We start from the raw sequence: 18,247 nt of genomic DNA on the forward strand, positions 1-18,247 counted from the left end.
CGTGTTGAGTTATGAGAATGTTGAGTGTGTTGAGTTATGAGTGTGTTGAGTTATGAGTATGTTGAGTGTGTGATCCGCTTGCAGCAGACGCCAGCAGCACCGTTTTAATCTCCTCAGAACAGCCGCTGCTCTCCTGAGCAGGAGAGGGAAGTGACACCCAGGTCTGGGAAGAAATTATAAATATAGACACTAATCTCCTTCCCTCTCAATCTGATTTGCATAAACATTAGTGGTGCATATCATTTGCTAAAAATACTGTAGCAGCATGGAAAGAGACTCCAGCATGTAGAGACTGAGGATAGCCTGCTGTTGGGCTTAAACCATGGTTAACTGGCTTCTGGGTCTAGTGTTAAACCATGGTTAACCTGCTACTGTGTCTAGTTTAAACCATGGTTAATCTGCTTCTGGGTCTAGTTTAAACCATGGTTAACTGGCTTCTGGGTCTAGTGTTAAACAATGGTTAACCTGCTACTGTGTCTAGTTTAAACCATGGTTAATCTGCTTCTGGGTCTAGTTTAAACCATGGTTAACCTGCTACTGTGTCTAGTTTAAACCATGGTTAACTTGCTGCTTATGTAACCATGTCTAGATACAACTGTTAAATACACATGCTAACACATCCTAGTTTATGTACAGTATTAGGTCATTTAGATGACAACACTCTTTTTCCCAGCACAGACAGACAGATAAGCAGACAGACAGATAGACAGATGATAGATAGATAGATAGATAGATAGATAGAAGAGAGAGGGAGAGCGAGAGAGACAAAGAGTATTTTTTGTAATATTTGTATTTTATTTATTTTTATATTGTAAATTACTGCAACTTATAATTTATTTTATATTTTATTGTATAGTTTATCATATAGTTTATCATATTTAAATTTTAGATTCCTATATGTTTAATGTTTGCACCTTCCTGCCAAAGCACATTCCTTGTCTGTGCAAACTTTCATGGCGAATAAAAACCCATTCTGATTCTGATTCTGACAGAGATAGGCTGGAGGATGGAAACGCTGCAGAGATAAGTCAGTGAGACGGACATGATGATTGGCAAGGAGACCCATCTCCCTGGATCCTGTCTGCTGTCGCTATCCTCAACCTTCCGTCACACCTGCTCCACCATGCACACCACGCACATGCACACGCACTCACGAGTTGTTTCCTAAAAGAGTTAGAGCAGCTAACAGCTGCAGACTGTGCCATGGGGCTGTATCCAGGCAACAAGCCTGGGCCAACCAGTAGGCAGCATGCATTCACTTTAGACGTATCATGATGAGGTCATCGACCTCAACGTTTGTCCATAGCAGCAGAAGACCAGGAAATACAAACTCGGTCTGAACCAATTACAGCCAGCTGAGTGTGCCATCAGGAAACACGTTTGTCGTACTACATGAAGACAAATCAGACAGAACGTTCTGTCATTATACTCCTCCTCCTTCTACACACATGCACACTCACACACACACACTATCTATATGATGAACTAGATACTGACATATTCTTATACATCTGTATGTGTGTATGTGTGTGTAAGTGTATGTGTGTGTATGTGTGTGACGTTCCAATACTCTGAGCATCCATGCTTAATGCAGACTGAGTGATAACAAGCCCACCAGGGTCTCAGCCTATCTCCCATAGGACACAGACACACCGTATGGTGCAATATGCCCGGCCAAGCACAAAATGGCCACTAACACACATTCCAGTATGAGAATATGAGTGCCATGGGGCAACATTTCACCACTGCCGCTAACCAAGCATGAGTAATACATACACATGTGCACATACACATGCAAACACACACATGCACACACACACACATTATGTTTATGTGCAACATTTTGATACAGGCCTGTGGAAGTGATGGTTCATCAACAACCGCTTATCATTTATCCAGGGTGACACACAGATCTCATCACAACCTGCTAACACGGCACTATGAAACCTTGGCAACACAATTTCAGGTGTTTGTGTGTGTAAATGTGTGCTCATATGTGTGTGTGTGTGTATTTGTACATAGTAGATTTACTCTGTTACCTGAGGCAGACTTGAAGAGTGCACATATATAATGCAGGGATACTGTACACACAGGACACACATTCTGTACATATATCATGAGGGGGAGGGGAGGGGAGGGAGAGGAAGGGAGAGGAAGGGAGAGTGAGAGTGGGTAGAGAGAAGAGTAGAGTCTCTCTCTGTGTGTCTCACCTGAGTCGGAGCTGTACATGTAGGTGAAGCGGGTCCACTGATAGTGCTGGACCAGAGCCAGGAGAGGCTCTTGCAGTTCTGGTCGAAGCTGTATCACAAACTGGTTGTTGGTGTCGATGGGGAAGGAGGGCGTGACAAAACACACGTGCAGCGCCCCGCAGAACGACATCAGCATGTTCATGGTCTTCCTGTCATACAGACCCATGATGGCGTACACGCCTTTGGAGAACTGAGAACAGACTGGAGGAGAGGAGGAGAAAGAAGAGGAAGAGGAGGGGGACAGGGGGAGGAGAGGTTAGTGAGTTTCAGAGATTTTTTTTTTTTGAATGTGCGAAGATTATTACCAAAATAACAACAACAAATGAGAAAGAATAGAGAATGTCCCATGGAGAAGAGGGTGTGATTTCATTTCAGACAGCTGCCTCCATCTGCTGCTCTCTTTCATCTGGTTCGTCTTTTTCTTCTCTCTCTCTATCTGCACTTGTCTGTCCATCTCTGTTGCATCTCCCTGCTGGTCACTTTGTTAGCTTGTTATCCTTCATGATGCTCCTTCTGGAGATGGAGGAGGAGAGGAGAGTTGTACATAGGGAGAAGAGGAGGCCAGAGGAGGAGAGTTGAGGAAGGGAGGAGAGAGGGCAGAGGGAAGGGGAGTGGAAGGGAGAGCAGAGGTGGGGAGGGGATTTTCTATACTCTGGTCTCTAAACAACATCTGACAAAAAAAATTTTTTGGGGTGAATTGTTCCTTTATGGCCCAAAGCAGCAAAACACTGGTGGAGGTCAGACACCATGTTACACTTGATACCAAGAGCTGATGAGAGGTCCTGTTTGTCCCTGTGTGTAAGTGTGTGTGTGTGTGTGTGTGTGTGTGTGTGAGTGTGTGCACATGTGAATGTGTGAGAGTGTAGTGAGTGAGTGTTTGTGTGTGAAAGAGTGTGTGTGTGTGTGAGTGTGTGCGTGCGTTTGTGTGTGCCCAGCCTCATGGCTAATTCCTCCACCATGCTAACAAGGTTTCTGTCACACCTCATCATCACCATATTCTCCCCAGAACAGACTCACAATCTGCCAGAGTCACAGGCGACACACTACTCACATACACACACACACACACAGACACACATCACTCACACACACACAGAGACACACACACCACGTCAGCCCGGGTGTCTGCCTGGCTCTGACAGGGTGTTTATTTATAAAGAGCACAGAGCTGCTAACTATACTGCTGTAGGGACAACAGCTGGTCTCAGCACTGGGCAAGCACAAGTCACGTGTCCAGTGGTGTTCTCAGATCACAGCCTGGTCACAGAGGTTGTTTTCATTAACTCTGTAAAACCAAGAAGTGCTTAGCTTGGCATTTTAACATCTCTTTACTAAATTTACATTTAATAATAATAATTACATTTTAGGAAGTGTTTTTGTTATTTTCGACAGAAGTGGAGGTGTCAGAAGTTACGGTTTACACGTCTTTAGCAATGGTGATCCAAGCCCAGCAATTCTGTACTCAGTACACTTTCAATGTAACTAGAGAGATATCCTAATCGATTAAAGCTCTAGAGACGGATATCGTTGAATTCCAAGCTCTTGCTGACAAAAAAGGACAAAGAAGCCACATTCAGGTGCTCAAAGCTAAAGAGGCAACATTGATAGACCTGCTGGGTATTCGAGCAGAGGTGAGATCTAAATTTCAGAATATCTCTAAAATGGATGCCCCTTCAAAGTTCTTCTTTGGTTTGTAGGAAAAAAATTGCCAAAGCAGTATCATGCATATAGTCTTCGCTCGGCTGAAGGTCAGGGGCTCAAGACTTTTCCTGAAATACGGAAAAGGGCTGCAGAGTTCTACACTGATGATCTGTATGCTAGTGAGCCGAGACAACTCTGAGGAGTCAAGGTGGTTCTATGACAGAATTCCTCATGTGTCTGCAGAGGCAAATGTGCATCTTGCACGCCCTCTGACTGCACAGGAACTGTTACATGCACTGCAGGGCATGCAGAGTGGCAGGGCTCCTGGGATGGATGGACTCCCTGTAGGCTTCTATAAGTCTTTTTGGACACAAGTGGGCGAAGACATGCTTGAGGTCACAAATGACAGTCTGAACAGCGGGGTGTTACCCTTGAGCTGCAGGAGGGCCGTCCTAACATTGTTGCCAAAAAAGGGGGACCCCAGAGAAAGAAATGGAGACCTGTGGCACTGCTTTGCACTGATTACAAAATCCTATCCAATGCACTGGCAAACAGACTAAGGGAGGTGATGGGGCAAATAATACATACCGACCAGTCAAGGCAGAGTTGACACCCCATGGAGGGCCACGCTGGGGTTGCAAACAGAGGAGTGACCAGCCTGGAGAGCACTGCATAAACCACCGTTGACCAAGTGGGTGGGGTACTTACAGTGGCGGATGTTGCATGGCGGATGTTGCATTATCCCTGTACATGCTGCTATAACATACCATTTTCCCTCTGAGGGATCAATAAAGTATCTATCTGTCTATCTATCTGTCTATCTATCTATCTATCTATCTATCAATCTATCTATCTATCTATCTATGGGATTGTGGCAGTAAATGCTTTTGTTTCGGTAATCGATCCACAAACTGAGAGCACTTGTTCTTTTTGTGAGTCCAGGGAAACAATTTTCCATTGCTTCAAGTAATGTGACAGACTGAGTATACCGTTTTTTAAATTTTTATTAGATGAGCTGCTCCAGGCTGTGGGAGATGTTTTAAGTATCTCAGGGTTTATTCTCCCTACCGGAAAACAGAGTGAGCTAAGTGTAATCTTGTAAATCTTCAGTTGGGACAGGCCAAGTTGACAGTTCTAAGGCAGTATAAAATGTAGGGTAGACACTGGGGTAGCGCAACATTTTATTGTTGTGTTTACATCACTGGTGAAGGCTAGGATAAGGCTGGAATATTTGGGAGTGGGAGAGTGCACTCTTACCTAGAGGAGGAAGAACTTGTTTTGCAGCTGTCTTGAGCTAGGCATGGTTTTATTTATTTTTTCTGCTTATGTCAATTTGTTTGTAGTGCCTGTGGTCTGGTAAGTGTGTTTTTTGGTGTTGGTTTTGGTTTTATTGTTGATTTGTTATTGTCCTCTGTGTGTGCATAGTATAGTGTAATGTTCAGATAACCCGTAAAAGGACAAATAAAGGTGTTAAAACTCTTTGTCCACCTCTCTCTCTCTGCTTGTCTCTGTCTCCCTCTCTGTCTCTGCTGGTCTATCTCCCTGTCTTTGCTGTTGTCTCTCTGTCTCTCCCTCTTTCTCTCTCTGCCCCTGTCTCTCTGCTGGTCTTCCCCTCTTTTTCTCTGCTGGTCTCTCTCCACCCCAGCAGAGGCATGCAGACGGGTGAGGCAGAGAGAGACAGGTGTGGGAGGCTCTCTAGACAGACCTGGGAAAGGAAGAGAATGATGATGCTGAGGAGGAGGAAGAGGAGCAGAGTGAGGAGGAAGGATCTCAGATACCACGACAAATAAATCCAGCGGACGCAGGGACCACAGCAGCCAATCAACTCCTCACAGCAGGAAGATGTCACTGACACTACCAGCAGATCGAAGCCTTGATTCTATCTACCTGACTGGGAGATATTAGCTGCTTCTGTCTGTCAATGCACTACAAGGATTACAGAGTAACCGATGCAGACTTCTACTGCATTCACCCCTCACAATCTGACCGGGTCCTTTCCCAGGGAACCACAGCTGATTATGTGATGTTAAGGACAGGTGTCAGTGTGTGTGTGCATCTGGGAGGAGCGATTAACAAACAGCGCCTGTCTGAAGTGGAGGAACATCTTGACAAGTTGGAGATGAAAAAGACTGAGCCGCAGACAGAGATACATCTGAGAGGATGGAGGATCGTACATCTGTTGTCCTCCTGTTCCTTCATCTGGATGTCTTCATCTTGAGAAGAGGAGACAACAAACACAGTCTAATTGGACAACTTCCCTTCCTGCCTGGGGGTGGCCAGGGTGTTCTGTCTGACTGCTCCCCCAGGAGGGGGAAGAGAGGGGGGGGACCAGAGGATGGAGGAAGCCAGGAGATAGGAGGGATAAAGAGATGAGGGAAAGAAGAGGCTGCGGGTTCTCCGAGCTGAGAAAGAGAGAATCAGGCAGACAAACAGACAAAGAGTGAGAGACAGAGAGAGACAGAGAAGGAGACAGAAAGACAGAGGGACAGACAAAGACAGAGAGACAGGATCTCTCTGAAGATCTCTCTCAGAATCTGACCATTGAGACCCAAATAGCAACACCCATGTGTTTGGCCTTAATCCTTTGAACACCCTTAACCATCATTCAGAGGAATAGTCTTGAATAAGCGATAAATAATAGTGGGAGGAAGTTCATCTCTTTCGAAGCCCAGGCCTCTACTTAGTAAATGGTAAGATCAGAGGGGACTCCTTAAGGGGATTCACATGATTAGAACTTGGATGCAGTGTCCTTGACTATGCAGCCACTGACATGGACCCCCTCCACTTTCAATGCACTCACTGTCAGGCAGCAAACCCTACTCTCGGACCACCAATGTGGTTATGAAAACAGAGATAAAAGCATACCGTGTGAGCCATCTGAGCTGGAAACTATGCAAACTTAACCAAACCTCCAATGGGACACAGCTAGTGACAAAATTCACAATGGCCCTGAATTCAACGTTTTGTTTTGACATTTGTGATGGTGTTGAGATGGCTGTCAGTGATATGAACAGGATCTTTCACAGTGCTGCAAAAGAAATTCTGAAAGTTAAAATAAACCCAATAAAAAGAAAACACAAGATATTAACTTTAACCTGGAGACAACTCCATGTCCTGCATTTGAGGTACTGCAATCCTCAAACAATCTAAACAAAATATTAAAAAGAAAAAACTAAATACTATGTGCCAAACACTTAATGAAATACAACACTGGCCAAAACCAATTTTGAGATATGTGGAATAACAAAAGATCATTGAGAGCAGTAGTTTCATCTAAAATTGGGGAAATCTGGAAGAAACATTTCGAAAATGTATGAGATTATGAATCAAAATCTATAAAAACATTTTTATAACAACAGACTAATTAAAACCATTAGAAACAACCACTGAAAACAACCAAAACCTACTTGCTTTCCAAATCCTGGCCTGGGGTCCTGACCATATTAGAAATTAACTGGGTTAAAATAGCTCTAGGAATTTACATTTACATTTAGCAAACACTTTTATCCAAAGTGACTTCCAAGAGAGAGCTTTACAAAAGAGCATAGGTCACTGATCATAACAACGATATAGCCCCAAACATTGCGAGCAATGTTTGGGGCTATATCACAGCGAGTACAAGAATGTGAAACCGTTACAACTAACAAACAAGAGCAACAAGTCTCTCAATACGAGTCCTTGTGATCCTGGAGGAAACCAACATCAGGTCCAGCCAAGCATTCCTAAGTGCCGTTGTACTCCCGGAACAAGAGCGTCTTGAGCCTTTTCTTGAAGGTGGGGAGACAGTCAGTGTCCCTGATGGAGGCGAGGAGTTGATTCCACCATTGGGGGGCCAGACAGGAGAAGAGCTTGTGTTGGGACCGGGCGCTCTTGAGCGGTGGGACCACCAGACGGTTGTCAGAAGAAGACCGTAGGTGGCGGGGGGGGGGGGGGGGGGGGGTGTAAGGCTGGAGGAGAGACTTGATGTAGTCGGGTGCAGTCCCGTTCACCGCTCGGAAGGTCAGTACCAGAGTCTTGAATCTGATACGGGCCATGATGGGAAGCCAGTGGAGGGAGATGAGGAGCGGGGTAACATGGGAGCATCTGGCTAGATTGAAGACCAGACGGGCCGGCGCGTTCTTAATCCTTTGGAGAGGGCGGGTTGCGCATGCTGGGAGACCGGCGAGCAGCGAGTTGCAGTAGTCCAACTTTGAGATGACAAGTGCTTAGACTAGCAGCTGGGTGGAATGCTCACACAGGTATCTCCTGATCTTCCGGATGTTGTAGAGGGTGAAACTACACGACCGGGAGACCGCAGCAATGTGGGCTGTGAGGGAGAGCTTGTCATCCATGGTCACCCCGAGGTTCCTGGCAGAAGATGAAGGGGTCACCGTCGCCGATCCCAGGGTGATGGAGAGATCGTGGGAGATTGAGGGTTTGGACGGGATGATGAGGAGTTCTGTTTTGGCAAATTGCAGGCAGCAGTGCACTGCTTAAGTCATTCAATATAATATATAGAAAATGTTCCTTTTAAATCAAGAAATTACCACACATGTACAATAGTGGAGACATACATGACTCCCAACAAGGTATCTGTGTGAGCAGTATTCTGGATAAACCAGACCCAAAGACATGAGAGACAGAATAATTAAGCTTATGATGCTAAACTGTTTAAGTCGAGCAGGTAAGGAGTCCTTTATCATGTTCAAGGCTACGACGAGTAACTGAGGTGTGTGCTGAAGTACTGGTGGTGATTGCTGATGAGGAACAGGTGACAGTGATTAGTACTCGGGAGAGTGTGAGCACTGGAATGACTAGGGAACCTGGGCTGTGTCTACTACTGTGCACTTCGAGCACTGACTTTCAGTGCTTAGGGCGCTTACACTGACAGAACCAGCAGAATTCTGTGCACTGAAAGTATCCGGATGACGCACTGCAAACGGTCAAAAAATGCAGTGTACAACGATGGACACTACTCGCCCTAAACGGGCGCCATATTGGCTACGTAGCGGAAGAGGAGGAGCCCTTTCGGCAGCTTTTCATTTCATTTCTAAAATAATGGCGGATGAAATGACTCGCGAGCAGATTCGCTTTAGATTCGCTGGTGTCACAATCAGATTGGGTCCGTCACTTCCCGCCAAGTGGTTAACTTAAGTGTTCCATTTGAGACAGCACTACTCAGCGACGGAGTGCACTACAGATGTAAGTGCACTGTATTGCAGTGCACTGTATTGCAGTGTACTTAGTAAAGTGCGCGGTAGTAGACACAGCCTTGGTGTTGGCGTGACAGCATTATTCTGGGGAAGTGATTTTGTACTATCTTAAACAATAAGTTATTGTGTACTATCTTAAACAATAAGCTATGTTGTACTATCCTAAACAACAAGTTACGTTGTACTATCCTAAACGACAAGTAATTTTGTAGTGTCCACCATAAACAAACATTTTACTTTTTTTGTGGACTTCAGAAAAGCTTTTGATTCCAATTGGCATGAAGAACTATGTGGTAAGCAATACCACTCTTCAATGTGGTATTGGAGGGAAGACAGGAACAAATGTCATCTATGTATTCAGGTAAAAAATACAACATTATCATCAAATCTCTTCTCTCAAAAAAGGGCTATCCGCCAGGGTTGCCATTAATAAAATGTTAAACCTCACTCTTTAAAATGTGTACTACAGTAACTAACTAGCAAAGAACCTTGAACAATCAACAGCACATGGCCTCCCTCTCCATGACACACAAGCTCAATCCTTGTGCTACCCAGATGATATAGTTCTGCTGTCACTTACAAAGAAGGGCTACAGCAGCATCTGCATTTACTAATCTACATTAACAATCCTGCCCAAATCAGGCCATGCTAGACTAATTTATGCACATATTTATGCTAGGAAACACAACTGTGGAACACACAATGAGTTGCACATACTTAGGTCTACAAATGACAATCTCTGATTAGTGAATGCATCAATAGAACATAAGATTGTCGAGCATTCTATGCAATTAAACAGAAAGTCTAAAAATAACCATTCCGATTAAGATTTTGTGCAAAATATGTGACAGTATCAAGCCATCTTTATCCAAGTGAGATATGGAGTCCACTCAGCCACCATAACTATAGAAGATGGAATTAGCACTCAATATACATTCTCCATGCTGATCTCTGCTGAAATTGACTCAATATCCAAAGAAAAACACCCACAAATGCATGTTGTGCTAAATTATCTCAATTTCCATTAATGTTAAGCATCCAGAAAAGATCACTAAAGTTTTACATCAATTTCAGATCAAACCCCATAGAAACTCTTCAATTCAACGTTTAAATGACATTAACCCTGAGAAGAGCCACGTGTGTCAGCTGGTCCTGAGACTGACAAACCAGTTACCACCCAGCACACATCCCTCTCAGTCCAGCACTGATAACTAACACCAGGCAGAATGAACCAAATTTCAACAGAAAAGTTCAAAGTCCTGTTTGGAACAACATTGGGAAACAAATACTTTAAAATAATTTGATTGCTATCGGAACCTTAACAGACATTATGAAATGGCTGACTAGCTATACCGTCAGGGATATTATGATAAGACAAACAAAGAGACGAGAGAACTGATCTTGGATCAAATCAGTCTGAAAATGTCTGATTGCAATAGAAACATACTTTGTGAGCCCTCTAAGCTGTAGAAACGTACAAAACCTACAGATGGGACACAGATAGTGTTTGCCTTCACACATTCACAAAGGCCCAAAATTCAACGATTAAATGATCAACAAAATGTAATGTTTTTGTGATAAAAAATTATATGGCTGTCAGTAATATGAACTGGATCTTTCACAATCTGCAAAATAAGTTGGCCTTCAGAATGTTTGATTATGGGTACAAAAACATTAGAAAGGAACTAAATTTTCAGAATATTCAAACTTGAAACATTGCCAGCCAGAAAACCTTGCCCTGTGTTTGAGGTACTGAGAAATCTTCGAACAAATATTAAAAGGAAAAAGCTCAGCTATGTACCAAACACTCATTGGACCAAAACCAAGACTGGGAAAAATTATCATTTTGAAAACCTCTACAAATACACCAGAAGATATGAACCAAAGTCTAATTCTAACAATCAAACTACTGACACAAATAGAAACAACCAAAACACACTTGATATCCCAATCACCAAGGGAGAGTTGGCAACGATCCATTTCCTTTGAATCCAAAAAGGCCTGTGGTCCTGACCACGTTAGAAATGAAATGGGTTAAAATTGCTCTCTGGAATTGCAGGCAGCAGTGCACTGCTTAACCCTTGTGTTATCTTCGGGTCATTCTGACCCATCAGTCATTGTGACCCACCATCGTATTGCGACAACTTTACCGCATACAAAAACTAAGTGAAGCATTTTCTGCAGACCGTTCGGCTGTCTCAGACCCCCCACATTGCGACGGTTAAAAGAAAATTATTTTTATTTGTTTTTGTATTGGGTAAAATTGGGTAAACACAACGATGGTTCGTTATGAACCTTTGGGTCATGTGACTCGAAGGCAGCACAAGGGTTAAGTCATTCAATATAATATCAGGACATTTTCCTAGAATTTGAAATCAAGAAATTACAACACACATTTACAATAATGGAGACATACGTGACTCCAACAAGGTATCTGTGTGAGCAGTAGTCTGGATAAACCAGACCCAAAGACAGATGACTGGTGAGACTGGTAGTTTATTGGACAAGGCACCGGCACGAAGATGAGGAGAACGCTGGAGAGAAACGTGGGAAACAGAAGAATTAAGCTTATGATGCTAAACTGTTTAATGCTGTCTACACACCAGAAGATAATCGGGCTGATTTTGGGCTGATTTCCCCCTTCCAACAAACCTAGGTAATGTCCCAACAATCCTAGGTAATGTCCCGATAATCTACAGATTATTTTAGCTGATTTTCCCTTGTAGTGAGGTGTGTTAAGAGTGACCGAACTTGCTCGGAAGAACGTCGGAGCCGCCCCGATCACGGATCAGAAATCCTGATGTGTGGGGGGAACCTCGAGGACAAATACCACACACTATAGGAGCAAAACGGTTGAATTTAGTTTTTTTTTTTTTTCTCGTGTGCGGTCTCTCACATTTTGAAAATCTGAAAAGATTTTTACAAATCTTAGTGTGTACCCAGCATAAGTCAAGCAGGTAAGGAGTCCTTTACCATGTTCAATGATAGACAACAAGTAACTGAGGAGTGTGCTGAAGTACTGGTGGTGATTGCTGATGAGGAACAGGTGACAGTGATTAGTACTCGTGAGAGTGTGAGCACTGAAGTGGAATGATGAGGGAACCTGGTTTTTGGAACCTATTTTGTACTATCCTAAACAACAAGTTATTTTGAAATATCCTAAACAACAAGTTATTTTGCAGTAATGAACACAGTATACTGAGAAAATAATCCAGAGATCACAGTATCTCAGTGTGTTATTGTGACTGATTACCTCCACTGTTGTTTCCACACACACACACACACACACACACACACACACACACACACACACACTACCCACACTACCCCCACACACACTTTCCACACTACCCACACTCCACACACACTATCCACTACACACACACACACTATCCACACTACACACATACATCCTACAGTACGCACCCAATACCCACCCAGCTTGTGTTGTGGTTCTGTCACCTGAACTGCAGATACAGCCTTGATATGCTAATCTGTAGCTTTACTCTGCCCTGACTCTGGAGAGTGCCTACCCCCTGATGCTCTGTCATCACACACACACACACACACTCTCTCAGACACACACACAGAGGCTGGCACGTACATACACATGTACACACTCATGCGGATCCACAAGCATAAACACACACACACACACATACACCCACACACTGTCACTCTCATCTCACATAAATGGCTTTTTAACAAAAGCTGCTAGCACAGAGCAGACCCCAGTTAACAGCAGCTCTTCGACAACAGTCTAATCACTCCAGTAATGATAGGATGAATAATAGATTCAAAAGGAGTTCTCAGAGGTGTTGCCCTGTGCTAACACACATACACTTACACACACACAAACACAGACTCACATACACATGCACGGACACACACTTGCGCATGCCGCAAAATGCACACACATACACAGGAACACACATACAGTTATTTACCAATCACATACATGTACCCATAGCAGACACAAACTCAAACACACACAAACTGAATTATACAGTACCAATCCCCATCTCCACACATGCAAACAAAACTTCACATATCCAATTATGTCTAATCAATCAGGAATAGCTGCTTAAACAAGCATGTGAACGCTTACCTGCGTACTGTAATGCCACACAGCTTTGGCTGCTCTACTAACCAGCCAGCCAGTCAACCAGCCATCCACTCAACCAGCCAGAAAACCAGCCTTCCAGTAAACCAACCTGCTAGTCAACCAGCCATCCAGACAGTCAATCAGCCAACCACTCAACCAGCCAGTCAACCATCCTGCCAGTCAATAAACCAGCCAGCCAGCCAGCCAGCCAGTGACGCTGTCCCCTGTTAGTACCACTGTGTTCCACGGTGCCGTTTTCCTTCCAGTAAACATCCGAGAACTCGGATACAATCTGTCCATCGCTGATAAGGAGGGACTTTGGCACAGACGTAGAAAGCATCAACCAGTTGCGGGCCATGTCGGACTGGGAATCAAACACCGGGGACTGGAACTCCCAGCCAGCCCTGGAAGACTGTCCAGCCTGGAAGCACACTGACTCATACTGCCTGCTGGCTCCAGTGGCATGCTGGCTTACCGGCTGATTGTGTACCAGCTTTTTTTTTAAAGCCTGGTTGTTTACACTCTGATTGTTTACTGGTTGGTTGTTTATTGTCTGGCAGTTACTGATAATAACTGGCTAATTGATTGGTGGGTGATTGTTATTACTTGTCGAGTCAAGCTTTCAAGCTTTACTGGCTGGTTGCTTTCCAGGGGGGGGGGGTGACAGCATGGGAGCAGGCTGACAGGAAGTGCAGATCTGCTGACAGGAAGTGCACATCCACGGTCACTTTCCAGGGATACCGTGAAAGACTCCACAACAAATCACAGGGAATGTTCACTCAAGACTAATTATAGACAGCTCAGTGACAACTCTCTCTTTCTTCCCAATTCCTCTCTTTCTTGATGCCTTTTTTAAAATAATTTCCCTTCTCTTTCTCTCTCTACCCATCTACCTCTCTTTTTCTTACTCTCTCTTTCCTTCTCTCTTTCTCTCTCTCTTAATTTCTTTCTCTCCATTTATTTTTCTCGTCTCTAACTCTCCCTCCCTCTCGTTCTCTCTCCATCTCTCCCTCCCTCCCTCTCGATCTCTCTCTCTCATTCTCTCCGTCTCCCACTCGTTTCTCCATGTGATTCACTCCCTTCTTACTCATCAACGTCTCACTTCCTGTTGTCCCATTCCCCCTCCCAGCCTCAGCAGCGCCCTCTGCTGGCTTGACTGTGGCCAGGTCGCTGGTCAGGACCACCTCCTCCCTCACCACCAGGATCAACATTTGAAGGATGAGACACACTGACCGATTCCCCAAGAACCTTTGCGTATTTTGAACGTGTTGCTTGTGGACATCGACATGGGGCCAGCTTTGGCTAATTCAGTTCACTGTGGTGGATGGCAAGATTTTCTCCATACGGTCTTTTGACTAGGGCTGCAACAATGAATCGATCGAATTCAATTATTAAAAGCGTTGGCAACGAATTTCATTATTGATTTGTTGTGTCGTGCGACTATTACGCCACTCATTAAGTCGCGGAGATGTTTAAGTTATGTTTAAGTAAAAGAGGAGCGGAGCGGAGGTAAAGGACAGCCCATCGGAGAGACCCATAACTTTGTTCTGAAACACATGGCAGAGGCAGAGAAATCAGTACGACCAAAGTCATCCAAGGTGTGGGAGCATTTCACACTAAACTAGAGAAGGTACAATTTCTGGGGAAATTGTAAACATTTCTGGGTAAATTGTGAGATGTGCTCCTGTATTTTTGTACGCCCTTCGACTGGTTAGCTGCTGCAATTCCCACACAACAGAAGTGTAGTAGTTAGCTAGCTCTACAATGTACCGGGTCTAGGCAAAATGGAGCACAGCTGCCAGCTGTAGGTATATGCAGGTAGCAACGCTAGTGCTAAATAAGCATTTAACTTGTTGGCTCCATGACGCCGAACTTTCCTAGATTTTTTGCTACGATAGTAATGCTTGAGGGCTCGCTGATATAGCTGTCTGTCTTACTAGAACGGCGTATCTATGTGTCGTTGCTAACGTGTGCTGACATTGTGATGTTAGGCTAGCACTGAGGTCCCTTCTGCCACACAAAGCACTTTTCGCCACAAAAAATAAATTTCTGCCTAAACCGTGCAACGGAACGTAAATCCCTATACAAGCAACGCAATCGGGACCAAGACGAACATTTTGAAACCGACGTTGTCTATGTAGTCCAAATATTGAGGGATCTTTAGGGGTGGGAAAATAATAACAATAAATATATATGAGAGAGAACAATGGTTTTGTATCCGATTAATCGAATAATCAAAAAAACAATCGACAGATTAATCGATTATTAAAATAATCGTTAGTTGCAGCCCTACTTTTTACTATATTTATTTCCGTCTACATAGTCGAGTTTAAAGCTACAGTCCTCCCCTCTCCTGCCCTCTTCAGGGTTCCATCCTGGGTCCTCCTCTTTCCTTCCCTCTAGAGGGGCGGAGCGAAGGATTTGGGTGTCAAAAAGTTGACACTGAGGCGCGTCAACCAATCAACAGACCCTATACACTGTAGAGCACCAAGTGTTCCACACACTAGCTGAACGTCGCTTCCAGCCTTGTCAATACCCAGGCAGAGCGTTGAGCTCTGAGCTGGTACCACTACAGCACTGAGCTGGTACCAGTACAGTTCTGAGCTGGTATACATTTACATTTAGTCATTTAGCAGACGCTCTTATCCAGAGCGACTTACAGTAAGTACAGGGACATTCCCCCCGAAGCAAGTAGGGTGAAGTGCCTTGCCCAAGGACACAACGTCATTTTTTGCACGGCGGGGAATCGAACTGGCAACCTTCAGATTACTAGCCCGACTTCCTCACCGCTCAGCCATCTGACTCCCATACAGTAACCAGGTACCAGTTAGCCAGCGAGGCGGCCAGTCTACCATCCAGCCTGCCAACTAGCCAGACTGCCAGTCAGTCAGCCAGCCAATCAAGCTAGCTGGTGAGTAATGCAGGCTGTCTGGAGGGTCTCAGCTCCATCAGTGTTACAGCAGGTCCTGACTGACAGCTGAATGACTGTCTCTCTCCACCAGGACAGAAAGAGAGAGACAGAGGGACAAGGAGACAGACAGATAAAGACAGAGAGAGACAGACAGAGACAGACAGAGACAGAGAGAGACAGGGAGAGAGACAGAGTGAAAGAGAGAGAGAATGAAAGAGAAAATGAGACAAAGTGAAAGAGAGCGAAAGAGTCAGGAGAAAGGGATAGAGAGAGGGAGGACTGCAGGGCCAGGGGTGAGAGAGAGAGAGAGAGAGAGAGAGAGAGACAGAGTGAAAGAGAGAGAGACAGAAAGAGAGAGTGAAAGAGAGTGAGAGAGAGTGAAAGAGAGAGAGAAAGAGAGAAAGACTGGGTTAGGAGAAAGAGATAGAGAGAGGGAGGACTGCAGGGCCAGGGGTGAGAGAGAGAGAAGACAGAGAGAGCGAGAGAGAGAGAGAGAGAGAGAGAGAGAGAGAGAGAGAGAGAGAGAGAGAGAGAGAGAGAGAGAGAGAGAGAGAGAGAGAGAGAGAGAGAGAGAGAGAGAGAGAGAATATTAGAATGGGAAAGAGGAATGGACCACGGAGAGAGTGAGAGGGAGGACTGGATGAGAGAGAGACTGGGGGACTGAATCAGGAGAGAGAGGGGGGAGGGAGGGGGGGGGGGGTTCCCTGGGGAGACCAGGAGAGAGAGGCAGACTACAAATGTATTGCCTAGCGCTTCAACAATTGTGACAAAAGGCTTTCAATAACAAGCGCTACAAAGGCACGCCAGAAATGATAAAACGTTGGAACTGGTCCATGGCATCTTTCTGCAGAGATGAGCTGATGCTGCCAACAGAACTTGTTCAGCATGTTAAGTACTGAGTTTGCACAACTCGCTATTCGGCCAGCGCATACGACTGCGAACATCAACACTATGCCCCTTTTACTGCTTCGTGTTAATCAGCATCACAAATGCATTGCTTCATTGTAAATACAGGAAAAAGATAATAAACCAGAACAAATAAATGGTTTCACTTCTACTGCAAGCAACAATGACTGAACTCATTTCCGAAGCCCAGTCAGTGAAAGAGGGCTCACCGGACACCGCGTGCGTTATCGCAGAGCAACAGATTGGTGTTGCTCGCCCGCAGCGAGTTGACACCTCCACCGGCCCCGCGCCTATGCGCGGAGAGACAGCTAGACACGAAAGGACGCAGCTATGCTTAAGTCTGCCGTGTAGGTATACTGAATGAAGAACTGCGAACACTAGAGAATGCAGTCAGGACAGAGATCTGTTTATGTTAGGTTTAAGTTAGAAGTGGGTTTCCGAGGCGTCCAGAAAGATGAGGGCCCTCGACTATTTGGGCTCTGCTACCCAGTTCCCGGTGAAGGGATATAGGCTACTTACAGGCATATGTCATGGCGAAGCTACTGCTGGTGTCAACCATATCCACCTGCGGTACCAGCTTGGGGATGTCCTGGTGGCGCGAGAGGGCGAATCGGAACACCTCATATTCGTGAGAGCCGGTTGGGAACAACCCCCCTGCGAAACAGATTTAAAAAAAGTAATTCCTTCATGCAACCCGACAGAGCAAGGTTTTACATACATTTGGGATTCAAGGAACGTGTGGGGGATGTGTTTTACAAGACAATACGCAGCCTACGACACAAGACAGTCGTGAAACTTGAGTGCACTTCGTTGTCATTACGCAGCCGTTCATATAACGACAAGATAGTCGGTAAACGATAATGGATTACATATTGAGGATTACAGACGTCATTACGTGTTCGTAAAGCTCACCTATGTTGATATTACTTGGGAAACTTGTACCACGACAACATCCGAGCAAGAAACTGACAAACACCAAGGTGAAGCTTTGCTGCATATTTCCTTTAGCATTGGCGACAAAACAAAGAAATAAAATCCATCCACAGGTTTGTTTCCAATTCCCTCCAAAAAAACCTGTATCGGTTGATTCAAAACGTATCCATATTGTAATGGAGGTTAAAAAGATAATGCGGAGCTTTTGCCTCAGCCGCTCTCTCTCGCTCTCCCTGCTGTGCGCGCAGAGCCAGCGGTAATAACCATGCCAATCGAAGCGCCGACTGCGACTGAGAGAGTCGTACCTACA

The 18,247-nt window shown here is 44.9% G+C and overlaps 1 protein-coding gene across 1 annotated transcript in view; it reads right to left on the reverse strand.

The window, feature by feature from the left end:
• gria1b (glutamate receptor, ionotropic, AMPA 1b) overlaps positions 1 to 18,001 on the reverse strand; it is a 56,212-nt gene extending 38,211 nt beyond the window's left edge. Inside the window, exons 1-3 of the mRNA XM_067228670.1 lie at positions 17,917 to 18,001; positions 17,524 to 17,658; positions 2,211 to 2,450 (exon numbers count right to left, since the gene is read on the reverse strand). Of these exons, the coding sequence (XP_067084771.1) occupies positions 2,211 to 2,450; positions 17,524 to 17,658; positions 17,917 to 18,001 (460 nt within the window). The remainder of the gene's footprint in view (positions 1 to 2,210; positions 2,451 to 17,523; positions 17,659 to 17,916) is intronic.
• Between the last annotated feature and the right edge of the window lie 246 nt (positions 18,002 to 18,247).

The sequence above is a fragment of the Osmerus mordax genome, chromosome 25, assembly GCF_038355195.1.
Source record: "Osmerus mordax isolate fOsmMor3 chromosome 25, fOsmMor3.pri, whole genome shotgun sequence".
NCBI lineage: Eukaryota > Metazoa > Chordata > Actinopteri > Osmeriformes > Osmeridae > Osmerus > Osmerus mordax.